The 23,441-nt window shown below is 34.4% G+C and overlaps 1 protein-coding gene across 1 annotated transcript in view; it reads right to left on the bottom strand.

Annotated features, from left to right (window-relative positions):
* PIEZO2 (piezo type mechanosensitive ion channel component 2) overlaps nt 1-23,441 on the bottom strand; it is a 377,083-nt gene that overhangs the window by 115,612 nt on the left and 238,030 nt on the right. Inside the window, exons 8-19 of the mRNA XM_075213287.1 lie at nt 22,793-22,955; nt 19,775-19,903; nt 18,127-18,165; nt 15,049-15,187; nt 13,457-13,599; nt 12,451-12,684; nt 10,405-10,519; nt 9,960-10,168; nt 8,710-8,858; nt 6,994-7,167; nt 2,680-2,930; nt 1,253-1,413 (exon numbers count right to left, since the gene is read on the bottom strand). Of these exons, the coding sequence (XP_075069388.1) occupies nt 1,253-1,413; nt 2,680-2,930; nt 6,994-7,167; nt 8,710-8,858; nt 9,960-10,168; nt 10,405-10,519; nt 12,451-12,684; nt 13,457-13,599; nt 15,049-15,187; nt 18,127-18,165; nt 19,775-19,903; nt 22,793-22,955 (1,906 nt within the window). The remainder of the gene's footprint in view (nt 1-1,252; nt 1,414-2,679; nt 2,931-6,993; nt 7,168-8,709; nt 8,859-9,959; nt 10,169-10,404; nt 10,520-12,450; nt 12,685-13,456; nt 13,600-15,048; nt 15,188-18,126; nt 18,166-19,774; nt 19,904-22,792; nt 22,956-23,441) is intronic.

Here is a 23,441-nt window from a genome sequence, read left to right as displayed (position 1 = left end):
GTCCACACAGATGCCCTTCATAAAACGTCAAAGGACTGTTCAATTCTGTATACACATGGCAGAAAAATCTGCTCATTTCTGCAAAACAATAAATTCCAATTTGCTGATATCGCCAAGAGTCTTCCAATTCCTACATATGACCTCTTTGATGATATGGGCATCTTCCTTGTCAGTATTGCCCTCCGATTGAGACTGATCTCCCTCTTGCACCTCTCTGCGCTTCGAGAGGTGGAACGGGGAAGTTAGTGAGCGAGCCTAGCAATGTAAAGGGGTGTTCACACTCTTTACATGCTATGCTGATTGAAAGCAGCCGCAGATAGGTCACTAGGAGACAAATCTTTTGCAGGTGCTTTCTCCTGGTGTAACAGACCCTTCTGTATAAAAAATTAAACTTTAAAAAGAAAATCCCCTCCCAAACAGCTTAACCAACTTTAGTGATGTTTAGGGGGATAGCGGCACTATTTTTTTTTTACATGAATTTATTTATTTATTTATCTGCTTAAAAAAGGCTGCTGTGACTGATACACTTAAGTGTATCATGCACACCAGCCCATAAGGCAGATAAAGTGGTATGTAATTTGCATAGTATTCTGAGCCGCAGGGCTCTAAAGCTATGCAAATTACAGGATGCAGTTTACACTTACGAATTCAGTGTGAATTGCATCCAACGCTACATCAGGCTCCAAGTAGTTTAATATATTCTGCTTCACACTCTTTTGTGTGTTTTGCAATAAATGCCAGTAGAATCTCCCTTACTACACTGGAATATACGGGAACATGCTCTATTTCTTTATTCTATGTCACACTTGCAGTACTCAGTTTATAAGTGGGAGATCTGGGCCCAGAGCTAACGCCCAAAACACACCTCTAATCTGCCACTGTGGAAAGGAGCCAAAGGAGGTAATATTGTCGGATGGATTATCCCTTTCATGTAGATGTGTCTGTAATATCCCTTTTTAATAAACTTGTTAACAAATATAAATTTGATTAATATTTAACACTTTTGTGAGCAATATATCCTATTAAATACAATGCCATTCCTAGGCTACCAATATAATCGTGCTGCAGGTTAACTACTGAGAAGAAAGAAAAGCTGAGATTTAATAGATGAGCCTTGTAATAAAATAACACAAATGAGAAAACTCGACAATGCACATAACATTTCAATATGAACATGAAATGACTATTTGTCACATTTATGTGCATATATTTTAAACATAGAACCATTTATAAATAAAACAAAATGCCATACCTCTTTCACAGTCACCCATATGATGTATGAAGAAACTATTTTTATTATGTGAAGTTCCAGAACCCACCAGGCAAAAACTTGTAACTTATGGAAGTATTCCAAAAACTTTAGGAAAAGAACTGTCAGGCGGTCAATAACTAAATGCCACTTATTTCTGGACTCTGAATAAAAATAAAACAAAATGTCATAAATATTTATTTGGTCCAATTAGTTTCCATGAAAACACACATTTTGTTATCAAGACAGACACATCTTTTATATTTTCATAGTACATGTATAGTATCCATTTTGGATAAAATATTTTTCCTCTATTTTGGAGGACCACACCTAATATATACTAAAATATATTTAAGAATTGTGTTGCCTATGCAGCCACTAGAATTCCCATTCTAGTTACCTTGTGTAGCAGTGCTCCTCGCAGTGACTATGGGGGAGGCAGCTAGTTATCATGTCTGTGTATGATATCACAGAGCAGCATCAATTATTTACTTTTTTCCCCTAATTTTGGAGCCTTTTTGGATACTGGGTCTTTTGATAAAATATTTTATACATGTACTAAAACAGGAGACATTTTTCACCTATTTATCGTCATATTTTACTTAATTTCACCTTTTTAATATAACACCCCTAACAAAAGCTTCTACTCATTTTATCTATGTGATGTTGAATACTTTCGTGTCAAAAAAAGACAAAAGTATTATAGGAGTGATACCTTTATTGGCTAACCAAAAGAAAATGTTACATTTGCTAGCTTTCAGAGCACAGAGGCCCCTTCATCAGGCAAGTTTACAAATGTGAAGGGGCCTCTGTGCTCTGAAAGCTAGCAAATCACTCCTATAATACTTTTGTTTCTTTTGACACAAAAGTATTCAACATCACATAGGAGCATATTCAAATGACGGCGGGATCGCCGGAAATCCCGCGCTCAAAAAATATTACCGTTATCCTGCCGGGGAAAACCATTAACACGGTAATTTACTCGCTGGATTTCAGCTCGCAGCTCGAGATATTACCGTAATAACGGTAATATTTTATAAGCGCGGGATTTTCGGCGATCCCGCCGTCAATTGAATATGCCCCATAGAATTTTCTAGCTGACACGCTACTGCAATAATGTTTTGTTTTTGTTTTTTTTGCTACACATACTCATTTTATCTGAAACCCTTTTAGTTTTTAATGTGAATCCCAAATACTGTGCCTAGTAGGTTTTCCTTCTAATTTGAACTAATAATCCATATTTCAAGAAAATTAGTTGAGAAATCTATTCCTACACCTAGCACAGAAAAAGAGAACATATATATTGAAGTCTATCAAATGATGTCCCAATATAAAAACATAGTAAAATATTAAAAAATGTGTCATTGCATTATTAAAAAGTGATTAACAAGACTAGAAGGACAACTTAATGATAAGTGGTTCACCAATACCTGAAGTTTCCTCCTCTTCTGATTCTTCTTCCTCTGCCTCCTCCTTCTCTTCGTTATCATCATCATCACCATCACTATATCCTTCACCCTTGTCATCCTTTTTCTGCCATTCTTCCGCTGACTCCTGATCATGACCTTTTTGTTGCGCGTACACCTCCAGCTGTTTTTCCTGCTTCTCTTCCAGCATTTCAGCCTCTGTAGTTAAGTTCATCATGGTTAAGTCAGGCAAACTTCCATCTGGGTGTACCAATCTGTGGGTTAAAATTACGCCTTAGTCGTCTATTTTACATCCATCGTGGGAGAAATAATCTTCGCCAAACAAAAACAGAATCAATAGTATTTGCATTGCATTCCTATTTCAGTATATAAACAAGGAAGACTGTATTGGTGACTTGCATTGCAATGTTGTACGCAGTGTCGTTTTAACACTTAAACTTGATATTTTCCCCGTGGGAGAAAATAGTCAGAGTTTAAGAAGTAGAAGCATGAAATGACAACATGTCATTAGGTGCATTTCATGGCTTCACAGAACTTACTCATTTTGGTGCATTGGAATTTTTTTCTTGATGCTGCTCAAGAGCAATTAAAACAGAAAGAGAAAAGGAATATGAGAATTGAAGATGTTTTATTAAAAGTAAGTCATGCAGCATAACAACTTGCAAAGAAGGTTCCTATCGAATAGTACAGTTACGATTAGGACATGCAGTTTCATTATACCCATACTATATATTTATATGAAAATTAAAAGGGTTCACAAGTTTGAGAACTTGCATAATATTGCATGCACATTTGCACAATGTATGGATTTAAGATTTATACAGACTTGACTACTATGACAGACGTTTATGTGTGTAATTTGTGCATATAGTAAAATATGTATAGGTATTAGACATCTCTCACATATAAAAGATTCGTATTGTGACTTATATGCAATTACTTTAAAATTACATTTTACCATTCATTATATGTTTCATGCAAAATAAGAATACTAGCATTAGTGAACATTATCCGCTTATAAGTGTATTCAACTTGCAATACACTGTTCCAGTCCCTGATATAGTAATAATCCCAATTACCATATATATATATATATATATATATATATATATATATATATATATATATATATATATAAAAATATATATATATATATATATATATATATATATATATATATATATATATATATATAACACACACAATAATGTACTAGCTACTCCCTAATGTATCAACAGACACGTGAAATGAAAAGTTTTCCTAAAGAAAAATAAATAACCATGTGAAAACTTTATAATGCATCATTTAAAGTTATGCATGTTTTAGTTGATGACAGTATCATCTACATGTAGAATGTAGCTATCACAGTTTCTAAGGTAAATTTGTTCTCTATAGCATCAATAAATAGCAACAACAACAATGCTACAACCCAATGATTATAATAACACTGCAGGTTTTGTAGCGTTACGTTTAAAAAACAAAAAGTATGTACACAAAATATTTATATGAATTAATATTATTTTGTTGTTATTTAATTAATCATTTATTAATAACCATTCGTGTATATCACCTCATCTGAAAACTGTATATTACTTTCCACACATTACAAACCTTTTGTTTCTGAAAATATAGTATGCGTTTAAATACTCAATGCAAACAAAGCGACTGTAGTATTCCAAATACATCACCCCTATTTTAAAATGTGGTTTTCAAGCACATGCAACTGAGGTATTAACACATATAATATTCATAATTTGCTGGAATGTTCATGTAGTTTTGGCCATTGTTAGATGGTCATAAATTAGACATTTTAATACCCACCTATTTATTATTAGGTAAACACGACCATTAACTTTGGCATGGCTACGAGTTGAGAGATGGAGGCACAAGAATGCATGCAATGAAAAATGAGTTAAGAGAGAGAAGGAAAACTGTTAAACAGGATGAAACAGAATATGACAAGATGCATGTCACAGTGGTAGTTGGAAAATGAATAGTGATGGAATATTTGTAAAATTAATAGTAATGAAAATAAAGCATCCTAGGTTGACAGTGTACATGAAAACAAAGCCTGAAAAGAGATTACTTTGCCAAAAAGTCCTTACACAGAACTACAAAAGGAATGTTGTCAGCTAGTATAATGGTTTGTTAATTGTGCATTAAACCAGACTGGGGCTAGTAGTTATCTTCTTAGGCAATTGCCAAGGGGATTGCAGGTGGCCAGAATCTGCTGTCTGGTCCAGACTTATGGATTGGAATATGAAGAAAAATAGTTATATTACCATTTTACTTACACTGGATCATGTTTGCAGCCTAAATATACTGTATGTAGTGTTTGCAGAATATGTATATACAAAGCATATAAATATTTTGGTGAATAACAAAGAAATGGAATTCCCCTGTAAAAATATTGCAATTGTCCCTGATATTGGTCATTTTCATTTTCATTTGTTTTATTCATATTTGCGAATGATAAACCTTGTAATGTAATATGGTTATAGTAAGCTGCAAAATTATCGTCAGCTAACTATATTTGGGAGCAAAAAAAAAATTGATGAAACATTGTAAGTCCATTAATTTGAGTTCTGAAGGGGGTAAGTGATAGGACCCAACCATTTAAGACATAAACGCAAGCCTTTCTTTTTGCAAATCTTACATTTACACTGGCAATTGTTCTGATAACATTACAATCCAATCTGTGAGCTATGGAGCTGAGTATGAAAGGAATTTATGCCAATAAGTATATAAAGTATAAAGATTTATACATACTAAAACACTTAATCAACATCTTTGAATATTAAATATCCAAGTACCAACAAACACTTTGAAGAGACTGGATAGGCAGACAAATATGCATTGATTAGTTCCATATGCTACCCCACCATCATGAGGGAAAATACTTAGGGAATACACTCAGGATATGCTGGAGACTACAGGACTGCTCTATATAAAATACAAAAAATCAAGACATTCAATTTACACAGATATTGATATTAAGGTAAAGGAGAAAGCCAATTCTGAACATATGACACACATGCTTTTAAGAGTGGATTTCTCCATATGTTTTCTAAATTTAAAATATTGTCATAACCAAAAAAATAAAAATGTTTAAACTAAACAAGTGTTGAACTAAACACAAACACAACTATGACACAACATAAAATAAGTTATGTTCTTTATTTTAAAGAGTTGTAAAAGTAAATACTACAAATGTTTTTTAATTGTTGTGTTTAGTATTTCAGACTCGGTTTCCTACCATGATTAACAAAATTGATTTGTCTAAATTATTTGATTTATAACTACTGGAGAAAAAAAAAATCAACAACTCCTGCAAATAGAAACAGGAGATAATATAATTGATATAATATCCTATTTGCCATTTACCTCATCACAAACTGCTGTATTGCCCTAAGTAATTGTAGGTTCAGTAAGGCTTATTGTAGTGTCTTTCAGTAAGTGTATAGGTAACCCCACATGCATTAAATCTGTAGATTTAAATTGAAAGACCTTTTCAGAATGTTTTATTGAATGATTTGTACACACAGAACAGTCTAAATGTGATCAACTTGATATATTTAACATGCATACAAAATAGATTTTTAAGGTCACAAGTACCTTGACAGCATGAGACCAAATCAATGCATATGTGAGCAGCTTAATTAATATGAAATGTGCCGTATGTAGGGGAAAAACGATCACCCTCCCTTGTAAGGTTCATCGCTTTATTTAAACATTTTTTGTAACACTCCAGAAACTTTTACGTACATATTTCTGAAAGTAATTACAGTAGTAGTTCTTTTATGTAAAGCACATTGCATTTACTTTTAGTGGTGCCCCTTAACCCAATAAGTGTGGTGGGTATGTTATTTACCATTTTAGACTTGCTATTTCCACATATTTCCAATGTTCAGATGTATTTATTTAAATAAGAAACATATGTTTTATGTAAGAGTTTACTGAACCTGGAAAAATATTTTAAACTGAGGCAATGTATCATATCTAAATAATTTTGTCAGAGATTAATAAGATCAGGAAAATGTGTGGTTTATACATTAAAGAAATTACAATAATAGGTAACATAACATTCAATTTTTTTGGGCATATATGTTTTCTTATCTTACTTTACACACTTTTTAAAATGCTAAACACAAGTCTCTAATATAGGTAAAAATACCATGCTGTTTATTTACATCAGTAATGTCTGCTCATTAGTGCCTGTAAAAGAATGAAGAACACATAAACGGACAGCACCACGGACAAATACAGCATTATTACATGTGTGCCTCAGCGGCTGCATTACGATTTCTTTTTTCCTACCTGTAAATTGTGTTGTCCTGTTTGCTGGTTACAGCCTTAAGGTCTGTGAGCTGCAGGAAATGGTCATGAAAGTAATGAAGGTGTAATATGCACACCAACAAAAAAGAAGTTGGGATAAATATACGAGTGAACAGGTCAGTCAAACTAAATCTTTCTAAACCGAGATCTGCTAGCCTGAAAAACAAAGCAAGGTGTAAAGTTAGGACAGAATACCATGAGTTATATGCATGTATCTACATAATTGTACCAATACAGAGATATATGAGGATTTTGAAGTCATCTAAGAGTTCCATGAGCAGACCACCAGCTCTTCCAGAGTGTACTCAGGAGTGCTTTTAAGTGGTGTAGGAACCCTTTGATGATATTGAATATCCTTATATTTGTTTGCAAGTTGTACATTATATTCATTTTAAATATTAAAGATAATTAATTCATTAAATAAGCTTTCAAAAGAGAAAGGAGGAAATTACTCTTCAAAATGTAAATCTACCAAAGCATTAATTAACCAAAACTTTTTTGTTTTATGGCCAATTTTTTTTAACTTTTTAAATTTCAAGCACAAATTAATTATTATTATGATTGTGCTCCACATTTAAGAGGAGAATATTTTTTGGAAAAATAAATAAACTTTAATTGAAGGTAACATTTAGAACCAAAATCTTCTTACAACATTCCGTGTAAGCTCTCAGACTTTATTTCATTTTCAGTCAACATTATCAAAATTATCAACTGCAATTTAAATTTTATTAAGTACTGTTTATGATGTGTATATTATGTGCTATATAATTTTAGGCATACTCATGATGTCAATCAAATGATATTATAAATGATATGGCATAGTGTAGACCCCAATCTCTATTGTGCGCTACTTTCTCTGCAGTTTCCTTGATATGAAATCCAAAACACCCATGTGGACAAGTCCATAGACTGCACAGAGGAAGGAATAAGAGCACAGTGCACTCCCTCTTCCTACAGAGGAGGTCATGTGACGCAGACATTGGCTGCCCCAGTTCTGACAAGATTTAGAGCAGCCGGCTGGAGGGCCACAGAAGAAGCCCGATTGGCACCCTGTTGCCTACCATTGCCTTAAATAATATGTGACAGATTAACATGTAATAGATCCAAAACACTTTAGAGTTACGTAGATTTCTTCTCTTATATATTTCTGCATGGATATAATTTATACTAATTTTACATATTCAATATACTATTTTTATCTTACTTGGTATATGGCTATAATATCACAAAATAAGTTAATTTTAATGTATAAAGTATTTCTTATGTTAAAGATAATATTTTAAATGTGATCTGAGTGTTTTTACGTTAATATCATCACTGATTTTATCTTTGCACATGAAAATATTTTAAAATTAAAAGTGTCTTCAAAGTTCAGATTTCAGTGTACATTTTTGGGATATTCTACAATATACACATGCCTTGAGGATAAAGTTATAGGAAATGGCTGGTTTATGCATTATTAAAGTAAAATATAGCATGGATTATTGGTAGTTAGTAGATATAGTGGAACTTTTCTACTGTGTTCTATGTTGTTGATATTTAGGTTTGATATAATAACTGTATACCCAGTAGCAAAGAACCTAACAATCTATCTTTAACTAATTAAATAATTGATGCACATTATAGCAAAAATTATTAAGCTTTTTCGAACTGAAAGTGTAAAGAAAGGAATAAAAGTATGTCATTGGTCAAACGTACTTCTCTTCATTTAATCCTGTCATATTCATCCAAATGGGTGGAAAGGCTTTAAACTGGTAAGTATAAATTAAGATAAGCACCAACATGGTGTAAACTACCACAGACATCCAGAAATATTTCAAAATCCGTCTCCACCATTCATAGTGCACCTAAAATTTTGAAATTAAATATAAAGAGAAGAATTTAGTTAAATCTTCATATAACTGCAAAGCAATTCAGTGGTCAACTGGGCAGTAGATTCAAAAACAGATTCAATAATAGTCATAGCAAAACTGGAGATATAGACAAATTTACATGGGAAAATGTAAGCTCTGATATAATCATGGAGATGCAAGGCTTAATTAAAATTGTGAGGTAAGAATAGGACATACAAACATCCCTGAGGCACCTAAAACTGTTGACTGAAAAACATGAAAAATACTATGGCAGGGATGGCAGAAGAACAACTGTAAGTAGCTGCTTAATGCATTGCCCATACAAACATGCTTTTTTTTTTCCAGCATTTTCAAGGCATTTTGGATCTCTCTTGTAAATCATATTAAACAAAAAAACTTTGACTTTAATTGGAAGAAATAAAAACTCGCTATTGCAAGCAGTCATGTTTCTGTTAAATGATCCTGTGTGAATGAACATTACAGACGCCAAGGGAGGAGAAACAATTCACAGGAAAATAATTTAAAAAGATCTAATAGGATAAAATGAATATCATTTAGTTTGGATAGGACTTTCATTGTAGTACTAGTAAAGTCTATCAAACAGGAGAAGATGAGACAGTGAATATGTAAGCTTATAATATAAGGCCAGGGTTAGGTTATGTACTACACTAATACTAATACTACACTTGACGCTCTGGGATGTAAAATAATAGAGAATAAAGAGTGCTGAGTGTTCTAAGGATTGAGAATAAGAAAAATAAGTGACAAAAAACTCACTAAATGGAACATTTAATCAAAGATTAGCCTCCAATAGCTTTTACTTGTGTAATTACATTTTGATGCATTCTGGTATCAATTTTAACATACATTGTAAGTATGGTTCAACAGTCTAGCAACAGTCCTTATTGATTTATAATGTGTAAGTGTCACTTTTATATCTATTGTTTATCTTCACTGCTTTCACAATATGCCATTATGCAGAATGATAAAAGTATTCCCATCTATAGCATATTAGGCTATAACAGAGCTTTTTATAATAGAAGATAAGGGAATGTGAGCAGACAATAGACATATTACACATGTAACATACTGTACCTGATACAGAGCTACGCAGAACAGGAAGAGCATCATGTAGATGATTTTGTACATGACTATTTTCCCCTCAAAACTGACAAAGAAGAACATTCCTCCACAAACGTAAATCCAATACTTGACAAACATTGCCATCACCATGTTCCCCAGCACCTTCATAATATCATTTTCATCTTCTTCTCCTTCACCTTCATCTGTTTGTAATTCTTCCTCTAGCAAAATCAATAGTATTAATGCACTTAAAAAGTCAAGATTCAACAAAAATTCAATCACGCAACTCATAAAGCTTTAAGTTGACATTCTTACGCATTGTGTACCATTGTGTTGCATGTCATGTGATGCATTAAATATCAGTTTAAAGTTTGCTATACCTGTAAAAGGATTTTTTTTTATAATTACCAACGTTAACAAAATAAAAACTTGATAAATGCTCTAGGAGATGTATTACCTTTGTCTTGACTTCCAACTTTAATTTCTGATAAAGTTGCTTCTTTCATCTTTAGCAGGTTTTGCTCAGTTAGATGTTGTCTGAGCAAAAGCCAAAATGTAACTAAAAAAAGTATCTAGATCAAAGCAAAGAAAATAAATCAGACAGGGTTAACATTTCTAGCTATATTTTTACATCTATTTTATATCTCCAGTCCTGTGTATTTTTCTGCAATAATATACATCCTTTCCGAACGTGTCTTCTATCATATATGCTGACCAGTATAGAATAGAATCATTTTATAATACATACTTAAAGTAGCCTTAAAGAAACAAACTACAGTTAAAAAAAATGAATCCAGACATGAATATTTTTCATTTCCTATAGTATTTCCAGAGACTGGTCATTGAAACAAGTTTCAGTCTACAGTGTCCATTGTAGGACATCGTCATTGGTCAGCTTTAAACATCAGAACCAGATCGGCCCATATAATTTGTCAGCTTGTGAAGTGTGGGCATGAGAAGTGATAAGTGATGCATGACAAGTGGCCCGTTATAAGTGTGAAATAATGTAATTTGAGGGATAAGTGACGACAGACCAGTCCTGAGTGACTTGCAATGTGGGATGAGTCATGAGGGATGAATATTGAATAATGAAAAAAAGAGTGATGAGTGAATATAAGAAATCAGCTATAGATAGAACAGAAGTAATATCTATTTATTTTTAAGATTGTTTTACAATATCTGGTTTGCTCACAGTTCAATTTAATATATACCTGTTTCCACCTATACTCCTAAAGAGTCAGCATGATAAATTCTGTATCAGTTTCTCACTCACAATTCCCTTTTTGCACAACTAGTCACTAACAACATATCAATCTTCTGCCATCACTTGTCATTTATCACTTATTATACATCACGCTCACGCATTTTGACATATGATCTTTCGGTCTACCAGTGATGGTGTCCAGTCTGGTTTTGATGTGATGTTTGACTCAATGCCAACATTTTTTCAATATTTAATATATACAGTAAACAAATCTCAAACATTGTACAGTGTTAGGTTCATCCAAATTTTGTTTTGCTATGTTTTGTTATGTAATGCAAATTATAAACTGACTTTTCACATGTATTTAATTTTAAAAAAATATTCATGACTTTTATCATATTTATTATTTCCTCATTCTTGAATTTTAAAAAAACAGGTTGGAGTGGAAACATCGCCTCTTTCAGGCTATTTCACATTTTTTCAAAGGTATTGATAACTTCACAATCAGTTGCACTAGACCTTTGACTTTTATATATACAACTTGTAGCTTGTCTCATTTTGCCCCATTTCTGTCCCCCTTGTTTGCTTATATAACTATTGTATGCCCCAATGTCCAGCCCACTGCCTCAAATCAGTACAAGTTGTCCACTAAATTACCAACATGGTCTGTACTGGACATATGCAATAGACACGAATTGGCTGCTAGAGTCCTTTGTACAAGCAGTAAACAATGCTTTGCCAATTAGATTGCTGAGTGCTGTCTAGTAGTTGCTAATGGCAGCACACAGCACTTGCAGAGGCACATAGTGCAGGCAATAGAGGGAGCAGAGCTGACTCTGTTTTGTACCCTGGCTGCCAGACTGGATTCCATAGTGTATGCTAGCCACCAGAGAATGGGGTTTAAATTATATGTTAGCTAATAGAAAGTAAGCTCTGTAATGTAGAATAGCCACCATCGGAGAAGGCCTGCATTGTATTTTATCAACCACATAATGAGGAGTGTATTGTATAACATGCACTAAAGAATGGGGACTTGTATTGTATATTAACAATGTATATTGTACAATGTTTATATAGGGTCTGGTAATGTATATTATCCAACAAAAAATATTGTCTCTATTGGTTAATAGCCAAAAAGATTGGCTTCTGCATTGTACACTAGCCACCTTAGAATGGCTTCTGTATTGTGGACTAGCCAACAGAGAATACTATGTCTGTATTGCTTAGCGGTCATCTGAAAACTGGTTCTGTATTTAACACTTCTTTTTACTATCAGAATAATCTGTGCTATTAGTTCACCTTAGATGCAAGTTCCTCTGGTTTCTTTCGCTCAAGAAGACCTGAAACTTCAGGAAGTTCCAATGGCAAGTCTATGCTCCATATGTATTGCAATGTTACCAACAAATTGCCATAGATAACCATAAACGGTGAACTAATCATGGCGTACTTCCTCCTATCACGAATCATCCAGAGGGCACATGACCAGATTAATAACACAAATGTCAACCAACTGTGGTATGTGATACTCCAAGCCTAGTAAGAAAAAAACAAACAAAAGCCAAGTAATGAAAGTGCTAAAGCTGGTCCATTACTTACTGACTTTACATGATATTCTGTAAATTATAACCCATTTTACAAGATATTAAAATATATATATAGAAATATGCATATTTCAAAAAATCTTAAATGGAAAATGCAGCATTTATTCATTTCTCTATTAAAAGACTCATCACTTTGCATGCATCTGTAAGTAATAATTCATGTTATATTGTTATTATATCTATATCTATACAATTTGTCTTACGTTACGTGCCCTTGTTATCAGCATGCCAAATCTTCAATGATTAGAGGGGCTATAGACATACATTCTGGTAAATGCTGATTGCTGGTTTGTGCCCTATAAAGTCAGGAGGGGCTTAAATATATTGAAGTATTCATTGCCATAGAAGGAGGCATTTGAATTATAATGAGCTGTTCATTATCAATCAGATTCTGCCCTTTATGGCACTGAAAGCCCCCATCCTACCCACTCTCTTCTCTGACAATCATTGTGAAAACCAGTGATTAGCAAAAATTGCCACAAGGTATGTGTTCCTTCCCTTTAAAACAAAACAAAACAATGTGCAATTCTTATTTGTTCTTTGGGCTTTGGAAAATAATAAAAAACTGAACAGGTGCAATAATATTCAGTCTAGCCTAAAAATATACACAGTAGCTTCCACGAGGTTTTAATTTCTTTGCATTCAATAGTAATTATTATTATTATTATTACTAATAATAATATATACTTTATATAATATCTTACCATCATAGAAATGAGAGCACAAATATAACTTTGCTTCATGATAAATTGCAATGCAACCACCATTACGTGAACCTTTGTGTTTTCTTTTTTTTCAGATCCTTCCTCCTCCATCTCTTCTCCTTCTTCTTCTTCTTCTTTCTTTTCTGGTGGAACACATGTTAGTAATTCTCTGTCATAGCACAACTGTTGATTTAAAGCATTACTACTATCTACTAGATACATTTTACTAACCTTCTCCTTACTTTTTCTGGTTCTACTCACAGTCCCAGTCAATAGTAGGAAGAGGGGGGCGTGAGTAGAAGGACCAATCACAAGCTACAATCAATAGAATGCAGCTGGCGACTGGTCTTCCCGCTCACACACCCCTCCACTGACATTTGAAAGTGGGGAATGGAATTGCTGGTTCTGTATTACAGAACTGGGGGAGCCCTAGGAAAAAAACAGCTGCATGGGGCTCTGGCTAAAGGATGAAGAAGGTTAATAAAATGTATTGAGAATGTTATTGTGGAGCTTTAAACATACAACTGTTTCTGTGATAAAAAATATATATATAAATATTGCTATACATTTTCTATGAAGTCGAGTGCATCCTTTTGCTCTCTGTTATCCATCTGTTTCAAAGATGGCTAAAAGTGGCTGACTGCAGGGTTCAATGGGATTACTGACAGGAAGTATGCTGTGCGCTATATCTCCCCACACTCACAACCATTTATCAAATATCTTAGGCTCTGAACAGCTCCTTAAGTTTTTACATTTCTATTTTAATTATTATTAGAAACTCTTTTACGTAAATAAACTTATATTTTATATTTAATGTTCGTTTAATATACAAATTGGACAGTTATTTATTAGAATTATCTTTCCATGATTGGTAAATGAGAAATCAGAATAATTCAACTTACAAAGGATTAGAACAATTAAGCATCATAATTAAAAACAATTTAATTATTAAGTTGCAATATTCAGCATTTTAGATATTTGCCTGGTTTCAGCAATCTGCAAAAAGGATGAAAGAATTTATCCAGGCCCATTTGCCAGTGCTAGTGTTGTACACACAGTATAAGTAAATATCTGCTATAGGGCCAGATCTGGCATATCTGCCTCCCCATCTAATTTAACTCTAGTTGATCTTCGACATGAGTCTGTTCTGCTATTGCAATAATACAGGCTCTATTTGGATAACATTCCAAGAGGTTTGGGTCTCAATGTCCCAATGTTAAACCTCATCCTTGGGCTCTGCAGCTTAATGAATTTTAGGGAGGTGGATAGGGAGTTTTAATTGCATCCTATAGTTTTAAAAATGAATTGTGATGACAGCTAGCCAAGTTAATGGGAACGAGCAGGGTGCTATGGTGTGCTGAAGCCATTAATGTTATTAACTGACAATTAGTTCAAATTAACTAAAAACTTACAAAAAGGTTTGGGAAAGTGATTTAAAATATATACTACCAGTTCAGTCAGAATAAAATAATATGATTAATACATTTAACAAAAAAATAAAAATAAACAAATGCAGATTTTAAACTGACAATTTTATTATTCCATTCAGATGACATAGAATAATTTGACAAAGGTTCTGGAAAGCCTCTTACCTGAGATTTCATCTGTATGCTCCCATTTGTATTGTGGTGTAGAATACATATCTATTTTAGTTGGTCCGTTCTCTATAGGAAGCGCCGTATTTATAGTATGGTAATCAACTGGTGTCCCGTTAACTGTTACAAGCAATACCTGTCAAGCGGCAATTTTTAAGATTTAGTCAGATAAAAATTTAAAAAATATAGTAACGACCCTACTATGTACATGTAATTCTTCATGCAGCACAAATGAGGTAGCGCAGACGAAATGTATTAAAGTATTTATTCAGATTATAGAGTGTTAAGGGTCATTTACGGCCTTCAAAAACCTGTGCAAATGCACCTACAGTATTTTTCTGCCATGCACTTACAGAGACGCACAACCATATTACTAAGTGGCTGAACTAACGAGGGTACAAGGAGTGTGGCTGCTAAATGGGACGGGGCCTCCATGTTATCATCTGAAGCTAGCAAACAGCTATGAATAGAGGCATCATGACATCACCCTTTTTGCTCATGCTCCATGTGGACAACTTGCAAGACCATTTGCCGGATTGTAACCCCATTTATGTCTTAAAAAGATAATGAGAGTAAGGGGATATCACACTATCTTTATTTTATTTGTTATATTTATACATTCAAATCTTTTCATCGCATCTCTGAGGATGTGTAATAATGAAGTCATTTTGTGTGGCTCTCTGCTCTGTACATAACCTCTAATGCATAGTGTCAGCCATATAAAGTTCATTTTAATATCTGGTCCTGCAATACAAAGCCTAATTTTTTGGATTTGGGTGTACCACCAGTTGCATTACTGTGAGTATACAACTGGACTGATGGTAGAGGTTGAGCTCCCGTTCTTATTGTAACTGCTTCATTATTGCTGCTGTATACTTATAGACGACACTGAAGGCTTCGGCTCCACTATCAGCCTTGTTTTCTCCACATGCAGATTCTGAATATATGGTTATTTTCTTGTACATTTCATCTGAACTGCAGTTCTAGATCTTCATTTATACTACTTCAGCGGTTGATTTCACAGAAGCCCTTTAAGTTGCGCTATGAATGATCGGATCACCATTCGCCTTCTCTTGCATCAGTGTATGATGAGGAAGCAGATGAGAGAAGCAATAGAAGGGCTGGACACCACTGTCACCTGTGCAATTATCATTAAAATGCAGGAGGTAATGAGTGGTGATTTGGTCATGGATACGACCCAGCCCAAAAATATTTTTATTTTTAAATGAAAACAAAATTAATATTTACGCCACTGCCACCCCCTCAAGGGAGAGGGGCCACTGAGATACACCAAACTGTTTTCACTACATTAACATGTTAATCTGTATTTTTGTTTCAACTATAAAACAGGGGAGACATTGAGGAGTCACACTTACTAGTTTCAATATAAATTGTAAACTAATAGTAACGGACAAGTTCTAATATGGCAAATCTAAAATGGAAGTTTATAACGGTCCCAAAGGAAAAATGGCGTTAACATTTGTTTCAGTAAAATAATAAAAGAAACATTTTATATTGTGGTTACAACATAATTTTGGCAACATCTATGCATACTGTATACATAATGTCATTACATTCACAAGAGGTGCTAGTATTAAAATATAGAATATTACAGTTATGGCTATTAACAAATGGCATCTTATGCGCATCTGTGCACTAAATGCTGTGTACCTATTTGTGTATTGTCTGTGACTACGTGGCCAAATACAATGGAGTCTACTGCATTCAGTATGGCTCCAGTTCATATTAGGCAGGCAATACAATTGGCACTGGTGGCGCTACACAGTCTCTCAAAACAAATATACTTTTCCAACAAGGGTGTATCAAGGCAAATTTAAGGAACATTGACAGAGTCTGCACAGAATTATTTTTTTTCAACTGGTTTAGAGGGTATTTCATATGATCTCACAGATTATGGTTGTTAGTTTAATCTGACACTTGAATGCTTTACATCTACTTTCTTTCTATCCTTCTAAGAGTAATTAAATATTAGACAGGGTGCAATGAAAAGTGTAATTGTATTCTACATTGAGATTTATTTATTGAGTAGGTGAGCAAATAAGACATATGTACTCAGTCTTTAGATAAGACTTTGGTTTTTCAAAGCCCAAATAACCAGGCAAAAGCACCCACGATTGGCAGCTTCCATCAGGTGAGTCTCTGTGTTACCGGCATATGTAGAGATAAGCATATTAGTCGAAACAGATGCACTCAACATCCCAAATATACACAAAATTCTGCCCTTAATAAATTACGTAGCTGCTTATAAAACAGCTTTTGTTTGTAATGTTTTAAATAAAACAGTTAACCTTTAAGTCTATTTGAATTTGGCTCTCTAATTGTTAGTACTTATTTGATTATTTAATATTTTTGGGGTGTCAAATATTTTTTATAAACACACCAGCCTTTTCACTCTGCTTAGCCAGATAGCACAAACAGTTCCAGTGTAAACTAAGCAGTCATTGGCTCCATGAATGCATTTGGAATATTGGTAAAAATACATGAGAATTAGAGATGCATTTTTAACGTGCTTTCCATGTGCTCTTTATGCATGGTGGTGTTACCATGACAATCTATTATACTGGTAGCCTGTGTTAACGCATGAGAAATGAGCAATGCTGCATTCTACAATTTTAAACGTGGCATTAAAATAGCATTTATAATGCAATGAAGGGAATGCCACCATTTACTTTTATGTATCATATTGAATGGATAGGTTTAGATGAGACAACAGACAAACTGCTTTAATGCTACCCAACAGTCAGAGATTTGGATGCTAATTTGGTCATTTAAGACCAAACTGGCCTCAAATCACTGCACCAGGATTCATCAGATATTGATTGGGACTATAGTAATATCTGGAGGGCCAATCACAGCAATCTAATGGAGTGTGCAGTCACCAATCAATCATACTAATAGGAATCTGTTCTCCCACTTTGCCTGTGTATCGGCAGTTTCATTCCATTTAATGAAGATTCTTGTGATAAGACTTTGTAAAGCATACAGAGTACATGTTACATGTTTACATCTATATAGCAGTTGAGTGAAACATGGAATGACCTCTTGTATACTAACATCAGATGGCTTGTATTCATCTTGAGTCATGGAAAGAAGCTGCAAAAAGCAAAGCACGAGACAATTAAAAGTAGCCACAGTGATTTCTTTACTCAGGACTAAAACCACATAGACACTTTAATGTTTGCATCGCAAAAAATAAAAATAAAGCGGAATAGAAAACACACGTCATTACGTTAAAGTGAAACAATAGCTAAAATACAATGTAAATGTATACTTAAAATGACAAAAATAATATTAAAAAGGACAGTTATTCATTCATAGGGAGATGTTACTTCACAAAGCTGTTTCTTTTGCCATTTGCATGATGCATTGTCCAATCACTATGAGTCATAGACCATAAAAGCTCCAGCAGAAAGTTCTACTTGGGAAAGTTTCAGAAAAAAAGTAAGTCCAAGGAAATATTATTTTTCATAACCTGCTGAAATCCAACACATGTAACTTAAAATATCTTTTTTTTCAACACACACTGGAATACATTGTATTTTAGCTACAGTTTATTCTTTAACTAAGCATTTATAATACTGCAAATTTAGCATCATTTATTGGAACATAAAATGCCACTGAAATACCACAGTTACTTTACTGTGGTCAGGGGCAATGACAGAGGTAAAACAAAATATATTCACAACTTGTTTGTCAACTGTGTCAACACAATTTCCCTCCCAATAAGCACTTACTCACTCATCTTGTGCATCTATTTAAATGAAATTGGTGTTTCAGGGAAATGGTTAGTTGTATGAAGCTATATGTCTTGCACAGTTGCCACACAGTTGTTTGTCTGCTAGTTCATGCCCTCTTTATACCAATGAATGATTCTTACACAAAAGCAAACATTAATTATGTTGCAGTTACAAAGCCAGAATCCAATGCATCATAAATGTTGCCCTGACGGTGATTTTAATCAATTATTTAATGTATGTGCAAATGTATTTGTGACTCTTAATTAACATGTTTAGTAATGTGTCTCCAAAGTTCCAGAGCAGACCAGTTGAGTACATATGGCCAGCAGTGGCGGATCTACCACCGTTGCAGGGGTGCAGCTACTACAGTACCCAGAGGTAATGTGGGTCCCGTTACCACTTCTACCCATGCATTATCTTGGAGTTTCACTTTGATTGCGGAGGCCCTAGGGCATGCTCAGAAAACCAGAGCAGGGGCCATGGGCGGAAAGACCACATCCCTGTGCCCCCAAAATTTTTGCCATGGGGCCTAGCAATGTTGTGTTCTGTCCCTGACTGCCAAGGTTGCGTAAAGGTTGGTATACTCCTATGCACACTATTGAAGTTCTCACTCTGTGTACCTGCAAGTATGCTGGAGGGGGAAACATGGACATCTTCTGTTCCAAAGCCCAACATTGCTGGGTAGTGTGCATGTGGAGAACTGTTCTGAGTGTATGTGAAAGGAGGGCTGCTACAGCTAGTAGAGTGCAGCCATCTTGACAAAAAGCTTTTTATCGCATGCCTAGCATCACTAAATGTTGGATTATATCGTTAAGTTTTGCTAGTATATCACTAGAAATTATCCTGAAAAGAGAAAACATTATATTGAAGACTTTAGAACCATATCAAATATTTCTAAGGTCATGACACTGCCACTGATTCAGAATAATTCATATAAAAGTAGAATGCTTTCTTCCATGTCTTACTTTTCGTTCATCTGTGGGATAGTGAGTTGCATACCACAGACTGCGTCTTCTTTCTGCAGTGAGAGGTGGTGGGCTGCAGTCTTCTTCTTTTTCTCCTTCACCATTGTCCTTTTCTTCTTCATAGTTAATCTAAAACAACAAAATACACTTAGTATACATAGTATAAATATTTTAGAAATTACAACATTACAACAGATAAAGGTTGTATCAAGGTGTTGGGTACCAATTAGCGACTCTAGTAAATCCGACAGCAGTTTGACCGATAGGAGAAGTGCGATTTTCATCTATCCTATCTGGAGGTGAGGACGACTGCATGAAATCACTGTTATAAAGAATTCCGCCAAATGAACATCCCAGCGCCTGCAAATCACCTCATGTTAAAGTGCGACCTAGACATTCTGGCTATTGAGGTGATCATTTAAGAAAGTGGCGCATCTACAATGTTTAGTCTACATTATAGAGGCAGTGCTTCCTTAAATGACCACCTCAATAGCGAGAATGTCTGGGTCGCACTTTAACATGACGTGATTTGCAGGCACCGGGATGTTCATTCGACGGAATTCTTTGTAACAGTGATCTCAAGCAGTTGTCCTCACCTCCAGGTAGGAACTCCAGGTAGAAAATATGAAATTCGCACTTCTCCAATCTGTCAAACTGCTGTCGGATTTACTGTAGTCGCTGAAATGACTACCACCGGTATCAAGTATGGTCAAGAGAGCGGTACATGACTCTCTTTTTATTTATATATATATATATATATATATATATATATATATATATATATATATATATATATACACACACACACACACGTATACACTAGAATTTATGTATGGAAGGGTTGGAGTTGCAGTAAGTACTTACCTTTGGGCTAATGTTAGACTTGAAATACTTGAAAAAAGTTTGTTTCCCTTAAAAAGGACCTGTCACTTTGAACAAATTTTTTTTCCCTTGTGCCTAGTGCACTGTGCAAAGTAAGAGAAAGCAAAAAGCCCTCAAGAGGTAGCATACCAGCATGTGTATTATAAACAGATGCAGTGACTTAAGTGTTATGCTTTATAATCAGTCCTGGGTGGCTGTCTTCTTATACCACGATTCTCCTACGGGAGAGGTGTTTGTGAGGCAATGAAGGCAGCCACCTAGCAATATATAGAATCTCTTTCATGTCTGCTCATTGCAATTGCATATAGAGCACATTGTTTTTATATACTCTCGCCCACTTTTTTTATATTTACATAGAGCTATGTAAAAATATATTTTCCCAAAAGTGCCTGGTACTCATTACTACCCTCTTAAATACATTGTTAAAGCATCCTGTATTATGGGTAAATTCCTCAACTGTATTATGGATAACTTCACCAACTTGTGGAATTGAGGACAAGCTTAAAAAGCCAAAAGTAGGTGGATCCACATCTCTGCTTCAGATACTACCCAGTCTGATTCTAAAAAAAAACCAAAAAACTAATTTTGTATTGTTAAGATATTTCACCCGTCTCTCTTACATCAACTAATTCTGTACTATATAGTTTTCAAAAGATTATTTATTTTGCACACCTAAAGAATGCAGGCCATTGGATCTCTGCATTGTTCCTTGGTGGTAGAGCAAAGGCCATATTTTTAGAATAGTCATACTTCATTACAATCACATTAACTTGTTCAATGATTTATGGTTGACTCACCTTGATTAAAACAGAGAAATTTAAAATATGGTTTGTTTACGGTCTCCATTGAGAACTGTTGCTGTAGACCAAGTCACTGTTGTCATTGGGATACATGTCATAACAGAAGTTTCCCTAGTACTCAATGTGTCTGAGCTATTCTGAACAAGACTCTTTACTCCTGTGCTGCATTCAGTACAATATTTTGTTGCCCTGAACAGCTCTGACATATTGCTTAATAAGTCTACTGATAAATAATGCTCATTTTAGCTATGATAACTTGCGTGTATGTACAAGTGTACATATATTCTTCCATTCAAAATAATAATCCATTCTATTTTGCATAATAAAAGCAGGTGTCTTACATCTCTGTCATTATAATTTAGCCCTTTGCTTTCATAAGAATATTTCTAACTGTACATGTTCTAATCCGCTAAATATCTAATATATAAATGTCTAGTGGCGTCTGTCTGTGTGTGTGTGGAAAAAATAAAACCGAGCTGCAGCGCCACCTGCTGGGCAGAGTTATACACTGACCTACTAAATTCTTAGTGTGTGTGGGAAAAAAAATTCAAAAAGGGCTGAAATTTGGTAGGGCTCAAACTAATTTTCGTGAGGTAATTTTACCTCATGAACACACTCATGAACACACATGTGTAGAGGCGTGCGTTAGTGTGTGTGTGTGTGTGTGTGTGTGTGTGTGTGTGTGTGTGTGGAAAAAACTATTTTCTCAGAAAGGGCTCAACCAATTGACCTGAAATTTGGTATACTGACATTATTTGACAAAAAAATTAGAATAGTCAAGTCAGTTAACTTCCATCATCCCCCCGTGGGAGGGGTAGTAAAGGCTAAATTTACGAGTTGAGGGGTCAAACTCATTTTCGTGAGGTAATTTTACCTCATGAACACACATTAAAAAGGGCGCTTGCATCGGGAAGTAACGCTCTTCCCCTGAGGAGGCCTGGGCTAAGCCCAAATGCATGATAAGAACCTTTTTAAGACCTTAAGTAGCTTGATTTGACTAGAATGCATGAGTATCATGCACGGGTTAACTTGTAAAACAATATGTGCCTACGTAGTCTGTAAGGGAATCATGTACTTTTAGAGATAAGATACTCACATGCCAAGGATGCAAGAATTAGATTGATCAAGGTCTGAACAACTCAATGATCAGTAGAGATCAATGACAAAGTGAAAATGCTAACCAACTTACAGTACTGTATTAGTCCGAAAACAAATAGATCCATTAATAGTTTGATATAGTTGTATTTAAGTGGCTTCTTTAATGTGTTTTTATCACAGCAAGAACATCCAATCCAATTCTAGGATCAATAACAAAATAATAAAATGTTACACTTACGACAGGTTCTTGCAGCCAAAGACGTATGAGAGTTGCCAGTGTGTAATACAGTACTAACAGGATGACAGGGTTGGTATAGTGATACCAATGGAGTTCCGTATTTGTTATGAATTTCCATGTGCTTGTACAGTTGGTTTGAACTAAAGAAGTGATACCAAACAACCTGTTTAGAATAAAAAACAATAAATAAAAATAAACTTTATTCTTCATAGATGATTTTATCATGAGAAAATATATAGTATATTATGAGCTGTTATTATTTTTCACAGCTTAACCAGCTCCCTGTCTCGACCAAATTAATTATCGAGATTGAAGAAATTAGCTTAGATCTAATGTCCTCACTTACATCAAATGAACAATTCAGCTTGTCACCTTTATCAAAGTATAAATCTACAGATTCTTTCTTTGTTCAAATGAAATATCCAGTTTCCTACTTTGACCAATTTAAAGGACACAGTTCAAGTTCATTATATGAATTATCCAGTGTTTTAAACTTCCCCAAATGAATATTAATCACATTTAGTATCCTACTTCTCACTTCCATTAAATAACCAGATAACGCCCTACCTCATCAAATTAATGTATCAGTTTCCCAATGTCATCAATGAAATACAGTATTCAGATCTTCACCCCATTAAAATATCTATAG

The sequence above is a fragment of the Mixophyes fleayi genome, chromosome 5 (genome assembly GCF_038048845.1).
Source record: "Mixophyes fleayi isolate aMixFle1 chromosome 5, aMixFle1.hap1, whole genome shotgun sequence".
Lineage (NCBI taxonomy): Eukaryota > Metazoa > Chordata > Amphibia > Anura > Limnodynastidae > Mixophyes > Mixophyes fleayi.
Note: the sequence above shows the minus strand (reverse complement) of the source record. Positions and strands in the feature narration are given on the sequence as shown.